We start from the raw sequence: 16,747 nt of genomic DNA on the forward strand, positions 1-16,747 counted from the left end.
CAGGAGTTGGTGATACGTGAAGCCCAATTCAAACTTAATGGAACTGTCAATAGGCACAATTGTGTTTACTGGGGTGAAGAAAATCCTCACATTACAATTGAAAAAGCTGTAAGTGTGTGGTGCGGTTTGTCTTCAAGAGGACTCATTGGACCTTTTCGATTTGAAGGCACTGTAACTGGTATTAATTACCTAACAATGCTTGCTGATTGCATATTTCCTGCCATTCGTGCATTATACGGTAATGATGATTTTTATTTTCAACAAGATGGTGCTCCGCCGCACTATCACAGAGACGTACGAGCTTACCTGGATCAAAATTTGTTGTGCCGGTGGATAGGACGCAGGGGGCCAATCGAGTTTCCAGCACGCTCTCCAGACCTTACACCACTGGATTTCTTCTTGTGGGGCACAGTAAAAGATTAGGTGTACAAACGTAAACTACGTAACCTAGACATTCTTTGGAATGAGATTCAAGCAGTGTGTAGAGAAATCTCATTGGACGTTTTGATACGATGTACAGAATCAGTGGTGACTCGTACTCAGAATTGTATTGATGCTGCAGGTCACCAATTTGAACAGTATTAACATTTGTTATTTATGTTTCATTTACATTGGACTTTCAGCTTTCTATTTTCCTGAAATTTAACTTTGTAGAACGGTAAATAAATTTTCTATGGAAGTTCAAAGTGTGTATACATTTTTTTGAAGCACCCTGTATTATGACATGACAATTGTTTCGACAACACCGTGTCTTTATCAAATGTCATTTGATAAAGACACGGTGTTGTCGAAACAATTGTCATGTGAAAATATATAATTTCGTGAAAATCTGAACTTTTAGTTCTTATTTATTTTGATAAATGGATTTTCATCAAGTAAAATCCACCTCAGTTCAATCATTTTCCATTAAAATTGGCTTCGCAAATCGATTTTCTATAAATTTGGATTTATTCTAGTTTAGGTCGAGTTCACTGGTTGATTACAATGTTACGCATAAAAGACCACCACAGATGAAATAGATCATCTGTATTATACGTGTGCTATAATGAAAGTGACGGTTAAATGTCAATCCAAATATTCTGATTAGACTGTCGTCATTATAGGCTGGGCTATGCGCTACTCATAACGTCACATTCACTAGTTTTCATAAAGAAACGGGGATGCATCATCTACAGCAAAGCCCCAGATTTAATAAAAATTTGAAAAGCGGGGATTTAGAAACCGACTTTAATTACAAAGTTCTGACAACGTCGCGTACGTTAAAGTATGAACTGACAGCCTAATCTAGATAAAATTTAATACGCTGTTATAGCCAACTATGAGGTTCTTATGCGTATATGACATTTTATTACACTTATAAAGCCACGTATCTTCTAACCGATTCGTTGGAATGACTGAAAATCATCCGCGAGTTATAATTCCCCCGAAAATACGAGCAATAAGATTTTCTCAATCTCTCAAAAAGGATTTTTGAATTTCCGACCATTTTTGGTTAATTTTGGTAAGTTTTCGTTAGCCTATTTCATAACCATTATAGCGAGAACACAACACACAACACAAAGCCTTAAAAAGGATAGGTACATTGATGATATGTATATATAAGTATATGTTACAAAAAGATATAATAATTGACAACAGATTGCAATATGTGGACCCAGTTGCAAACAGTTTTTTGTTAGTTTAGTTAAAAATGTTAATACTGTGCAATTTGGAGCCAACTAAATATCTTTATTGCGTCAAATTTAACTAAACTAAATAAAAGTTACTAAATATAAACACCTTCAATTCAACCAATTTCGTTGCCACTTTAAGAGATTTGTGCGCCCGTAGTTTTGTTATTAATGTGTACAACGAAAATTTTAATTGGCTTAATAAAAATCCCCTGCGTCTTAACCTTTCTAAAAAGAAGATTATTATTAAGTGAGAACTATTTTTTTTATATTTTCACTCAACACTCAACAAGAAATTACAGTTTGAATACAAATAAAGAGCTATTCAAATTCACATACTCAATTCGCAATTATTTGCCATTTCTTCTATATTCCTTCATATTGTGACACAAGATGTAGGTACCCTTCTACTTGGTTTAATTTTTTAATATAGTATAAGAAAGACATAAAACTTCCGGTTTAACCGAAAGCAATGTCAAACTTTATTAAATGCAAACAGCCAATGTTCCAAATCTACTTGAAATTGTTGTTTCTTTCTAATATGGCTGACAAAGAACAAACCGATACTGCTCAGTGCGCGCAGGCCAGTAGTCATTGTCAAGGATCTTCCTGGATTACCTGACGTGCTTACTACCCCATCCACTCATCTAATAAACATATATATGAACATATATTCGCATGAGGGAACCGGAATTATCGGCAAATAAAATCGATTCAAAGATAATTCATCTAATGAACGAATGCATAACCGTCGATTGGGCAACAAGGGAATTGATAATGTTATTTAAGCCGCAGTCATTTACGAACCCGATCATCAGTAAATTAAGTACATTACCTATTTAAAGTTATGGCTGCGTGTGTTGCACATTAGACCTGGAACAACATCGAGCAGTTAATAGTGTGTGGAAATATTAGATCGCAAGAATTTAATTGGATTGCCGGATTTCACGAAGCGTCAGGCGGAGGTCAATATGGTCTCCTTTTGTTGAGTCATTTGATGAAACGCGATAGCGTATTTTCAATTTTTACTTACTCTTTTCTTTTCCACCTACGCGTATATGAGAGCAAAGCAGCAAGAAAAGATTTCTTAGAAAAACTAACAACTGTGGTCTTCGGACAGTGGTTTAGTTTTTTTTCCGTTACACAGGAATTCCATTGTGATAAACAACATTTTCAGAATCAATTACCCTGTAGTTAGTTTAACAAATAGCAAAGTACAAAATAGCCTTTCCCAAAATTATAAAAAATTATACCATTTCATTGTCTTTCATTGTTTATTATTATGGAATATATGGTTTACTCGTACTACAGTTCGTTTTACCTGCTTATTACTGCCTTTGTATTATTACTTCTTTGCATCCATGGCTGGATGTAGGCGTCTCCCATTATTTTCCACTGAATACTGTTCAAAGAGCTCTACATCCAATTGTCATTAATTTTTTGATAACGTCGATCCAAGAAGTGGGAAGTTTTCCTTTACTTCTCCTGTTCGCTGTTGGTATCCATTCGAGTAGTCTCCTCGCCCATTTTCCATCTGTCAATGGGGCAACATGACCAGCCCAGTTCCACTTTAGCTAAATAATGACGTAGCTGATTTTTCCATTTTTCGCTGAATTGATATCAGTTTTTTAGCCGATGACGTTGTAACAGTCGGAGTTTTTGCACCATAAATCATGACTGGCGGCACACGCCGATAAAAAACCTTCCGTTTCATTGCTATTGACACTTCTGATTTAAATACCTATTTTCCATAAGCAACCCAGGAAAGTGTTATACTTCTTTTCAGTTCGCAGGTTTAGTGGGCCCTTGTCATTCTATCTTATGAACACTGACAGTCATATTTCCACAGGTTTGTTTGGTTTTGAAGAAGTTGATGTTTCAGTCCACCACAATACACTACCTGGAGTTCTCAGAACATTGTCTGAATACGCTCTAATATTATGTCGAACGCAAAATGCAGATTTGTTAAGCGCTTTCCCTTGCCCTCAATATTTGGATTTTTTGACGCATATCCTTATACGACATTAAATAGTTGTCGCGACATTCTATCACCCTACCGCACTCATCTACCGTTTGAAGTGGTGTTAGTATTCTCATGCAGTTTTACCTTAATAGTTGCGTTTTTGCTTATATTAAATTTCAGTCTAGTATATCGGCAAACTACAACTGTTTCAAAAACCTTCTTAAAATCTACGAAGGCAGAAACCAATCTCTCTCACCAATTTTAACAGCGCTTTTGATCCCTGGTTGATTATGCCCTTTTTTCTCTGACTCCATGTTGACTTCTGACTTGTATAATTCGCTCAACTAATTAAAATATCCCTTCTCTATTTTTTGTAATCCGTCCCCGTCGATCTTTCATTTTGACCATTTGTCTTTTTCCGCTTTGGAGATTTCTCTTTCTTTTTTACTGTTAGTTGATTCAAGGATCGCCTCCTGCCTTTGGATGCTAGCTAGCTTTTAGCTCTTCATCAGTAGTCAGTTCTCTGCTTTCATAATCTTCCTTTCAATTAGCTGTTTAGTAGCTTGGCAGAGTTTTTCTTTTTTCGTTCACTTGGACCAAAACTTTTTTTATCTAATTTAAGCTGTTTATAGTTTCTTCCGATTCGCTCCCGGTTAGCCTTTCGGTGATACACTGTTGTAAACATTGTCTATTGGATTCGTCCTTGGGACGCTGTTGTCGGTTTTTTTTTTATCTTGCGGTGTCGTTCTTTGCCATAGCTTGGCTCTCACCATTCTGAGATCACTTTTAGCACTTATCCAGTTTAAGACTGATACGTCTCTGTTTATGAGTGTTTTGCCAGTAATTATAATATCTATTTCGTTTCTCGTACTACCATCTGGACTTTTCATCCACGTCCATCTTCCGTTCAGTTTCTTCTAGAAGAAACTATTCATTTAATTTATCAGGTTGTTTTTTGGCAAGTATCCCAGCAATGTTGCCCTGGTGCTTGATTCAAAATCCCCATAAAACATACTCTTCATCCGTGTGCTATGTTCTCAGTGCATATACCTGAATAATTTTTATCTTGTGTTTAAACTGAGTACAAGGCCTATTACTCCTTCATGTATTAGAAATCCGGTTCTTCTTTCTTCTCTCCGAGTTGTCCTCTTCTCCTGCGTAACACGGCTTGTCGCCAGATTTGACGCTTCCTAACTTCGCTGAGCCAACTATATCCCATTTTATATTTTCCAATTCATAGTCGAGTTCAATTAAGCGTTCTTCTGACAATAGTCATGGTACATTGGACAGTTGGACATAGACAGAGACTATGCTTTTTAGGATCTCTACTTCCTATGCGATATTCTGAAGACCTTCTTTTACTCGTCTGGGGTATTTTAGTTATGCAGATGGCAATCTGCTAAGAAAAATTTAGATTTGATTGCTTTGAATTGAGTGTTTTGCGCTAACCAGTCATCGCCGACCACTCACTGGCTAGGTCGTTGAGGGCGACCATCCTTGGTCAAAAGTATTACCTTTCCAACACAAGCCTACATACACAGACAAAATTAACTACCGTTGCAATAGTGACAAAAATATACCTACTTCTGTTGAATTACAAAAGTTTGATAATTTGTTTAATAGGTATAACTATCTTAACGAAAAATGCAGATAGGAATTATAATTCAAAATTAGTAATTTCGCAAAGCAGTTTTTATTAATTTATATTATAAAAACTATAAGTAAATAAATATAAACTTAAGACTTCGTCACGTTTTTTCGAAATAGGAATTCAGTTTAAATTTTCAAAAATAGCATGAAAATGTAAAGAGCGGAAAAAATGATTTTCAAATAGTAGGTATAAATAGAAACTTCTTCATTTTGATAACTGACAATTCTAATTCGTAAGAAGCTTTGTTTCAGCTTTTAAGTTTATATTTACATGATAACTTAACAACAAAAATGCGAGGATTTTAGATACATAATTTGAAAGCAGCAAAAGGTAAAACTATTCATAATATTTATCCATATTATTTGATCCATATTAAAAAATAAAATGATCTATAAATAAACTTTACATTAATTTTACTAGATAGATAAAACTCCATAGTAGTTAATTTTGAATAGTTCGCAAAATATGATTTGTATATATTATGTATTATTAATAATTCAAGTTTGTTATTATTATATTATTATTGTTATATACAGAAAATATAAAATCTTATATATAAATATTTTTTAATACATTTATTCTTTTTTCTGTACATATAATTTTAAATTCACAGCTATATAGCATAGATATGAGGTAATACAAGCCAATCTAAATAAATTCCTGAAAATTTTGACCATCGTTGACGCTGTTTTCTTTCTTCTATTCTGATTAATATATGATGAAAGAAAATTAACTTATTTCTAAATCCAATTTTTTGTTTCAGACGGCTCCGTTGCCAGAACTTGTCATTTGCAAAAGCTCGTCCTCCTGCTTGTGGCGTATTACCTGAGTTGACAGAAACAATTTTCCTAAACATCGCAGCAGGAAATTAACAAACATTATTCGGCTTCTAATTGAACCTGTAAATACTGTATATCTTTTAGGGTAAATACTGTATAATATATTTTTGTATATTATTTTAACTAATTAAGGAGGGGAAATAATGCCAGTTCTAGTCTAGAAGGTGAAACCTTTCTTGTAGTTCAAAAGCGATGTGATATAATATCTTGTGCGAATGTTTCAAAGGTTTGAGTCGACATTTCAGATTTTCTGAAGATGGTGCGAGACAAATAATATATTAACGTTTTAACTATATTGTTTGACGGATAAGATGTTAGTTATCTTTTATATGGTGTGTGTGTGTGTTTTGCGTTTAAGATCTCGAAAGGAACGAAGGTTACCATTGAAGTTGTTATGTGAGTATATTTCTATTAGGAATATATGTCTAGCTGTAAAATCGATAGACTTTGTTATAAGTATAATCAAAATACGGGATATGGTAGGCTTAATAATTTATATAAAACAAATCAATAAATAAATGCGTAAAAATGCAGGGTAAGTTCGCGAATACCGCGGATATTGAGACCGGATCTGAAAGCTACAATCATCACAATAATTACAATGCTAAACATAACCTGCTCATGCTTGATCATGCCTGATTTTGTTATAAAAATGTTAAGGACTTTTGTCGAAGTCTCAGATCGCTACCCAATTGATATCATTTTCTAGCTTCGTTGTTCTAGCAATTGACCATTAATTTGTTAGTCAAAAACCAACAACTAATACTATTCAGCATTATGAGCCAGTTAACGATGATCTGACAATATATCTCTTAATTTAGTTGGGATGGGTTCTTAGAGCAGAGCTAAATACAATATTTTCGTTAAACCACATTGAATACGTTAGTCTTGGTTAGTTATTCACAACCGATCATATAAGCTGTTGTACACATGAACACTGTACTGATTTTTGATATCTATATGTTTTCATGTTTTTTCGCTGTAGGTTGACTTGCAGCAGATTTTGTGATTTCATCATGCTCATGCAAATTATTTGTGACCTAATCCAACTACGGAACAAAACTGTGGCAGAAATATATGGAGCGTATTGATATGTGGATAATTTTTATACAAATAATTTTTCAGATTGCGTTGAGAATCACCTAAATTATGATTTATGAAGTTAAATTCTGATTCTATTGATTATGTTTTAAAGATGACTGTTGAAATTGTTAGCTGATATTTCTACCTTTGTGGTGTTGAAATTTAAATTCAATTTCCTTTCTGAGTTTAGAATTTATCGGTGATGTTGTGATTTCATTTAATTGATTTATGTGAGCAATTCATGATGCTATTGCCAGTGAGATGCGGACAAAATTTTTCTGAGCTTTTGCAAAACCACATTGGAAGGAAACCAATAACTTTGAAGTTCGTCTGTAGTGTTGCTAAACTTCGTCTTATTGCGAATTAAAAAAAAATGAAACCTCTATAATTATTGACCCAAAGAAGAAAAGAAGAAAAACACGTAAAATAAAATTCGAAGAAGCTTTCCGGGTTCGTGTCATAAAAAAAAAATAATTTTCATTCCCTCAGCCAAATCTTTCGTTTATTCATCTTTCGGTTAGGTCTTGTTAAGATTTTCAGAGAGAAGACGTCACGTCTCAGACGCGACGGTTTTTTTATCGGTAAACTTTTTATAATTCAAAACTTCTATTGAATACAAAGTCGAAACTGGAATATTGATTGTGGATACTTCCACACAACCCGAAGCTCTCGCGCCGCTTTTCATAATATTTTCATTATGGCAATTTGTATGTATAGTACATTGCCACGACCTCGACGGATTCTCCGGTCTGTCACTAACACAAACAAGATTTCTCCATTGTGCTTGGGTATTTTGGGGGCAGCGAGCATAAAGAAAATGAACGTAAATGGAGTAAGTATATTACGAATTAGGAAAAGGACAACAATCTATTCCCCCTTTGGAGATGTTCTCCTGGATTCCGAGGGAATAAAAGTACCTCGCATAAGACGTTGTGTTAAGTTTATCGTATTAAGGCTTTATTTTGAATGGCGCCGTTGTTTAATGTTTACCGAAAGCGAAATTTAAATTATATTACGATTTAATTGGAAGACGTCAGCTCTAAATAAATCTAACACGCCTTCGAACTCAATATTTTGTTATGACATTTGACACGTTTGAAAGAAACGAAAATGAAATTCTGCAACTCATGACGATCATTGATAACACAAGTCTACAAAAGTAAGCTTTTTGACAGATGTTTTTATTTTTTATAATTTTGGTATGGTTTTTTTTTGAAAAAAAAAAACAATATTCCTAAAATAAATCATTTTTTTATTCGGCAAAAGGTGGAATATTAGTCGAAAAAAACTGTACTCATGCTTTTTTAAGTTATATCTTCGTCTTCTTGCCAGCGCTATTCTGACATTCTGTGTGTTTTTGACGGCATATCCCATTTTAACATCCAGCAGTAGTCCGCCATCATCGTTATGCTCCATCTGCCTTGGAAATATCCTGGTGAAAGCTCTCTCCCCGTTCTTCGCTAACCTCTCCAAGAAAACAGGACATGCACTCAAACTCATATTATAACTTAGAATATGAAAGTGTTGCAACATATTTTTAACAATACTTTCATAGTTTTCATCCTTCAGAGTCTAAGAAACATTTAAATTATTTCTTTAAATGAAACTCAGGCGTTTTTCTCTACATTGGTCATTATGTTTTAAAAATCCTTGTCTTTGCATAACGTTCTTATCTGTGGCCCAACAAAAATACCTTCTTTTATCTCGGCATCAAATATGGCTGGAAATTTCTCCCTGGCCTGTTTTGTCTAATGCCTCATTAAGCGAAGTGTGATATGAAGAAGAGAAAGTAAAACTTCGGTGGGGCAACTAAGCTATCTCTTAATACATTTTTGCTAATGGGTGTAAGTCTTGTTGTAGACTATACCACTCACAAATAATGCATTGAAATTTTTTATAACCCCCTGTTATTCTTGGAGCATGCACAGCCACATTCAGGTCACCACAAAATATCTTGGTAGTTTATTTTCTTCAAAAGAAGTCCTAAATTTTCATAAGGTTCTTTTAAATGTACCGATTGCGCAACGGGAACCGAGGTCGGTTCGTTCCCATTGTGCAATAAAACCCATTTTCAACTACGCTTATTTAAGTCAATAAACAGCCGCCATTTTTCTTTAATATACGGCACATTTTCTAATTTTTAACTAAGTCAGGAATATTGTTACAATACACTAACGGTTCATCCTGAGTAAAATATTTTTCGGGATCCCGGTAAAAGCTTGATGTGACGCCAGGTGCCAGTATCCTTTGAAAGGTGCAAATCTCTAATTAAATCATTTAATTAGCTCTAGTGTTTCGTCTTTTTTCTCTTGAATCCTTGAATATTACACGAACAAAAATAAGAATCATCACTGTGATTCCTAGGCTTTCGCCATACCACAGGGAACACAAATCTTAAACATTGCTTCCTACCATTTTGCCAGTTTCTTAATGATTCAACACAAATGGGGCGAACATTATGAGGAGCCCAGGACTTGTTCGGTCGCCGATATACCAAAATAAGCGTGGTATACATTTTAACAAAAGAAGTTGTAATTTGCCTTTGCTACATTACGACATGACTACCAAAGTTATTTGGATTAACCACATAATATCTTCTTGCCATATTTATACCTTCTCGAACACTAGAAATACGCACAACGAATACAACAGCCGCGAACACGACGACAACAAAACGCTGTATTGACGCTTCTGCCCCAACTTTGTTGCTTTGCAGGTAAATCTAATATTATCACATCTAATTTCATAAAAATCCATTAATTTAAAAATCATTCCTAACATGTAACAAACATATTCATGTTGTCGGAATGTATATTATTAAAATAAAATGTTTAAGATCAAAAGAGCTATAAAAAATATGACGTGATAGAGCGGTTTTTTTTTTAAAAAGGGCCCCCAAAAATATACAAATAAGCAAACAGCTTTCAACATCAAAATCACTGTAGATCTGTGTCATTGATTTACTCAGCCCGTGCGTCAGTTACCCCTTTTGCAGAGTGTATATACTGAACTTGTTCAAAGTTTTCCTATATAACTTGGTTGGAATTTGCGTTTAATTTTCTAAGGATTTGGCAAAAACGGTATGAACAACTCCGCCTCAACTCGATATGTTTTTTTATACCGAAAGCAATTTTTTTCTTTTTAATTTTTTCAGTATATTTACTTCAATTTAAGGACTTGCCATATATGGGTTATAATATTATTTCAAAGTTAACATCCTGGTTAATTTTTTTGTCTGCATTCCTATTTGGTTACTACTTGAGTTATTTTACTTTATAAGTTAAATTACTGAGTAATAAAAATATTAAAAAAACTCCTCTGTGTAAATTTTTCAAATATATTAATACATCTGAAAAGAGACTGCTAAGCAGTTAAAGTAGTCAATGCATAAAATTGAGTGGACTCTCAGAAGTAGCGATTCCACATCTTAGTGAGTAACTGTTCCTATATGTGAGAGTGTAATCCATTTTAGTATGCATAAAAGTTACAACGAAAAAAAGAGACCGTACTCAACTAAAATGAAATTCTCGAGTCTGCACTTTCATTTGCCGGTTTTGACTTGTGTTAACACCTGTCTCCAAGGACGCACATATCCTGTTTCGTTAGAGAAATCTAACATACCGAAGTTAGAAAATAAACGACGCGCTTTTCAATCACTTCTTGTTCGCCCTCTTTTGGAACATCATCATGAAAGTCTTCACGTTTAACCACGTTGTCCGAGATGAAGCAACTCCTGATAAGAGAAGATACTTTTTGTTAACAACGTATTGTATGACCTTTGTTCGGGATTATCTAAAACCCTAAAAGGAGTCATGAGCAGAGAGCTATACCATACCCAGAATCTCCCAGCTAAAGAGCATCAGCCCTGTTCCATTGCACGACGTTGTGCATATCCAAATTTGTCTATGTAGAGATCCTGGCCAAAAGACATCCACACTTGTGAACTCTTCATGCACGTTGCCTGCACATTTATGGTAGCAAAGTTTTTTCTGTTAATACATTTGTCCCCGTGAATAAACGGTTTCAGTATAGTATCAGTGCCAGTACCAGTCGATAACACCAATAGATGAAAGAAATTGAAGGAAGGAAATTTGATCCAAACATTACATTTCTGCATGATACGTGCTCTGAGGTTGGTAACCGTTCGGGATACCATCGATTTATGAAGATCACAACATAACGTAGAAACCGGTCATTCTTTCCTCATTATTCAACGATTCGCAGCCATATTATTCAGTATCTCCAAAAAATGGTTAGTTATCCACTGATCATTAACTCTACTACTAGACCAATAGTCTACTTCCCTTGATTCCCTACGAATCTTAAACACCTTACGCTCACAAATGAGCATAAATTCGGCCATCGCTTGTGGATATCACTAATTCTTATGAAGCCATGTCTGCTAGTAAAGGCTTTCCATTTAGGCATTGTAAAAATAAAAGTCCATGGCCATTTCAATATTTTTTCGAAATTCAATATTGTTTAAACTCCAGTTATTAAATTGACTTTACCATTTTCAATTTTTCGTACCATCAGTTGTACAAATTCAAACTAGTTTCCAAACATCCCTTTTAATTATTAGAGCAGTAGTGAAAATTGTTTGCTTTACTTCACGTTAAGCTACGTCAAATCCACCCTGTAATATTTGTTTGAAAAACATATAACATACTGTTCTAACCGCGATTTACCTAACTATTTTTTTTAACCGAGTACCCAAAACTCAAGGCAAAACTATATTTCTGTATTATTTTAAGTAACTCGTATAGTATTCCCCCAGTTCTAGGAACCTTTGGGAAATTGTATCACAGGACATTCTTCGTTAGCAAATTCTGCTGCATTCCAGAACAAAAAATGATTCATGATTAAAATTCTCAATGGAAGCTAGAGGGAACGTTCGTTCAGGAACAACCTTCGAGACGCATTAAATAAAAATATTTCTCGTAACTCAACACAAACTTTTAATCAACTAGCAGATATATATTTTTTAGGAAATTTGTAGTTTTGCGCTTCCAAAATCATATGCATGGCAGTGAGGAAGTCTTAAAAAGAAAGTTTCAAGGGAATTGTCTTTAAAAGGTGAGGGGAAGTGTAATCAATTGATTAACGCAAAATGTACACAGTAAATTATGAGCCGCAGAAGTTTGCATGTAAATTTTATTTTTTTGCAATAATTTGGTGCTTACTGTGGCAGTTTCTAATATAACCTTGTATCCTGTCTGAGGTAAATCCTGCATTTACTTAAATGGCAGAATTTTTAAAAGCACATGCTTTGCAAATGTTTCAAAAATCCAATTTTGTTTTTTGCCTAAAACTATTTTATTATTTATATAAAAAAGTAATTTTTTGTCGCAAGAATTTAAAAACCCTTTCCCGGTGTCAAAATGGATACGGTTAGATATTAAAGCGATGTGTTTAGTTATAGAGCGACGAAATATGCGCAGGTGAATAATTAAAAACACTATTAACCGTACGTGCGCAGTGAACAAGCCATTATTGAAAACCATTGTGTTTACCCGCAAACAACGTCGATTAACGGCCGTGCGGTTTAATGAATGTGTTAGTTTAACGTTTAAACTTCGAAAGGCCGCAGCTTTAACTTAAAACGACACCAGAAGCGTTTTAGCGGCTGAATTGTATAGAATTTTGAAGTGTATTAAACTAAAACTCATTTTAAAACTTTTGTTTTTCGGTATATAGTTTTTTTTATCCAAAAAAATGGAAAGTTTCTTTGTTGGACCCTTGTAAGTATTACTGACACGTGTCCTTAACGTTTCGGATTCGCTGTTGAGATGTCTGACGGCGTAGTGGCAAAAAAATTGTATTAGGTTTTGGATTAATAATAAGAAAATTCTTTCGCAGTGCCAATTCTACCTTTTCTTATTGCTTTGTATTATTGATTTTGTCGAAGATTTTTGAGAGCGGTGTAATAGATTTTTCTGGGAATTATTTACCTGCGCCATATCATTTCTTGATGCCTTTTAAATGGAACATGGGGAGTTAAAGTGCAGACGCTTCAAATTGATTCAGGATATTTAAGCGGGAAAATGTTTGAATGCCCCTAAAAATTGCTAAAGGGGTGGCGAGTTTAACCACTTTTTTTTAGGTTCAGCAAAGCGATCTTTATTCTCCATTAAAAAACTCATTATCCGGGAGAAATATTTTTTTATTCGCTTTTTGTGTATTAAAAGGGCATTTCCTCAAAAATTGGATTTGCCATTGTGCGGTAGGAAATTCCCATTTTTCAAAAGATGTCGTTTATAGGGAATTCATAAAGAAAAGAGGGGAAAAATAATTTTTTTCGATTGCTCCAAGTGCTTTTAATTAGACGTTAACATTTCATCCCGGTTATCCTCATGGATTAGTTATAATGGTAAATTCGGGCCATGGTTTTAATTATATATTTTCTGAGGCACCTATCACGTCCACTTACACAGTAAAATATTTTATGTATAAAGAAAAAATACTTTGCTTTCTCATTGAAAGTGTTCTAAATACAAATGTTGTTTATGTTCGTACAGTACTCAACCCCCACTGAACTCTCGATTTCGAAACCTCCTGAATACTTTTTGTGGCAAAATAGTGAACAATCTGATAATGAATGCCGATATAAACCGTATTTACCAAATCTCTGTTACCGTTTGGTGCGTCACAATGAACCAATTAATGACTTAAGGGTATTGATGACACGGCAAACATAGCAAGGCTAACAATATAGTCTGTCCCTACCTCTAATACTGCACCAGCTGTATTATATTAAATCCCGTGATAGATGCGGAGTTTATACTCTGTATAAACAAATTTGAAGAGGTTAATCTTTAATTAAACGCTTCGTGAGGTGCAGCGCGTCAGAAACATTTTTTGCATCTCCATTTTGTTATGGAAGCTGTCATTTTCTGAGTTTTTGTGGGAAGATTTTCATTAAATCGCTACGAAACTGTGTATTTGACGTCTAATAAAAAACTTCTTGTTTGGGTGTCCTGTCGACTAGGGTTGAAACCTTAAAATTAGTCCGGTTAATTTTTCTAAAGTCATATTCACATTTTACCAATTTCAGTTAAGATTCCACATATTACTGTTTGCATTCTGAAATGCATGTACACAATGGTGATGGCAACTAAATATGGTGTGTATATACGTGAAATAATTATAAAATATTTTGATCACAGCCGGTACATAAATACGTTTGGTTCTACTCGTTTTTTAACAGTATAATGACCGCTGGTCCCTGTTAACAAATTTAAATGCGTAAATATTATATTAGTTCTCAGGTAAATAACCCATTTAAACAAGAGGGGTCTCGTGACACCAACGTCAGAATGTTTTCTGTTATTTTGCATATTTGTATTTCCATACTATACATGGCAAGTTTACTCTAAAATTTGTTTTCTGGATAAAGAGATTTTGGAGTACCGCCGACTAAAACTTGTCCTGGAATTTTGTGAGCGTTAAGGGTTTAAAATTAGTCCTATGTTTGATATATTTAAGTTCAAAATGTATCACTTCACATTTTAAGATATATTTTGAAACTTTTGCTACGCTTACATTAGTGCGTTCTAAAATGCAGGCCACGCAATGGCGATGGTAATCAAATGGTTTGTCTGCATAGAGGTTTATTTACATGAAATGAGTATAAAACATTTTTGATTGTATTAATGTCGCAGTCGGTACATAAATACGTTTGTCGGGATTGTTTAATTTTTTTAACAGTATTTCGAAATAAAGGGCGCGTCGTGTCTGTTAACTTATTGACATTACTGATTGCCATTCATTTTGCGTTGCGATACGCGTTGAAGGTTAATTGTACCACTTTATTCAAATCGACATGGATAGGGTGAACATTGTTGCATGGTTCTAAACTAGTTTTTTTTTAAGTTAAAATTTTGAAGTAAAAAAGTAACATTTGTGCTCATACTGCTGTTTAGGGAATAGTAATGTAGCATATTCGAACAATATGTTTGTGTTATAACGAAAATAGATGTTGGCGTGCCAGTCATTAGGTCTTCCTAAGGTATCTGGGTCCTATTTTACGAAAACACGAAAAATGTAATTCCATAAAAAGACAAGCCTAACTACTGTTCTAGCAAATTACATATTCGGTATCATTTTCACCTATTTATCTAGCAGGTAACTGCTTGATAAAATGCCTAATGTTTCATTTTCACAAAATGGATATGAAGCAATTATTCAACTACCTAGAAAAATATTTCGGTCTAAACTATGTGTTTCTCCATCCAACTGACCAGTGTTAGTTTTCCTAGCTATCGGCAAAAATGCATATTTGTTTAGCAGAACACTGGCTAGTAACACAAATATATGCTGATACGTAAAACATTTTGCATGCAGAAACATTTCAGTCCCTTTTTCCTAATGAGAAGTGGTACAAGCAACAACTTTCTTACAGTTGATGTAAAATAGGTCCAAGATTTATAATAAGTTAAATGCTAGTTAACGCCAAACGAAAGTATAAATATCATTTTAAGCTAACCGACCTTGTTGCAGACAGGGTTACTATGGAAGATGGTTTAAAGTTTATCGTCATGAATGTACATATTCTACTGTATAAATTATAGACTGGTAGTTGATAGTGTAAATAAATTTTGCAATCAAAAATATTGAGTAATATGTGGCATGTTAAGTATATTTGTTAAATGTAAATTATATCCAATAAATTTGTTAAAATATAAACCATTCCTTTTTTTTCTTTTCTCCGTGTTTTTTATATGTTTTTTTTTTTGCGCTAAACTCTGTTGCACATTTGCTGCCCAGTAACATTTATACACCAAATTTATATCGGTTACATAGCACCACTACTAAACGAGTGATAGTTAAATTTTATATTTACAAAAATATTTTTAATTATTTCCGTTTATGCTGAAGAATTTTTGGTTGTGTGTCAAATTTTTTCAACCAGCCGGTATTCTGGAGGTGCGATTGTTCATTTAGTTTATTCGTTTGGAGAGCACGTACTAACGCATTCTCGTTTCGCAATCTCGATAAGATGCCAGCAGTAGTTCAAAAATATTTTCAAATTGTTTAAAACCGTGAACCAAGCATGATTGGAACTTGTTAAAGTACTTCAGCTCAAATATTTGTCTTAATGAGGACTTTGGACGGTGGTAGACCCAAAAGTGGTTTTCGCAAATGTAAAAAAATCTGCTTTTTTTTCATTAAGGAAGAGAAAATCCCAAATTCTAAAATTAGTAAAAATCGTAAAAAATATTTTTTTAGAATATATTATTAATAAACACACAACAAAAATTAATCCGTTTTCAAGTAAAGCGTTTTGCTTTCTATATTCTTCGCACAATCTGTTTTCATTTAATTCAGAAAATCAAGACAAAACACGAGACAGGTGGACATATCATTTTTGTTATCTAGGTTGACAAGTTTTTGAGATTTGAGCAGTGAACCATTTTAAATTGGGGAAACCATTAAAACGATAATAGAGGTTAAAGGGGCACAAATATTAACAAACAAACTTTGCAAATAATCAAGGCGCTTATTAATTTTTGAAGTATGATCATTAAGTATACGCGACACG

The 16,747-nt window shown here is 34.0% G+C and overlaps 1 protein-coding gene across 2 annotated transcripts in view; it reads left to right on the forward strand.

The window, feature by feature from the left end:
• LOC132696031 (uncharacterized) overlaps nucleotides 1-15,866 on the forward strand; it is a 249,135-nt gene extending 233,269 nt beyond the window's left edge. For both annotated transcript variants that reach the window (XM_060660565.1, XM_060660566.1), the window contains exon 7: nucleotides 6,048-15,866. In XM_060660565.1, the coding sequence (XP_060516548.1) occupies nucleotides 6,048-6,118 (71 nt within the window). In that variant the 3' untranslated portion in view covers nucleotides 6,119-15,866. The remainder of the gene's footprint in view (nucleotides 1-6,047) is intronic.
• Nucleotides 15,867-16,747: the final 881 nt, after the last annotated feature.

The sequence above is a fragment of the Cylas formicarius genome, unplaced genomic scaffold (genome assembly GCF_029955315.1).
Source record: "Cylas formicarius isolate icCylForm1 unplaced genomic scaffold, icCylForm1.1 PGA_scaffold_1__22_contigs__length_36826433, whole genome shotgun sequence".
In the NCBI taxonomy this organism is placed as follows: Eukaryota; Metazoa; Arthropoda; class Insecta; order Coleoptera; family Brentidae; genus Cylas; species Cylas formicarius.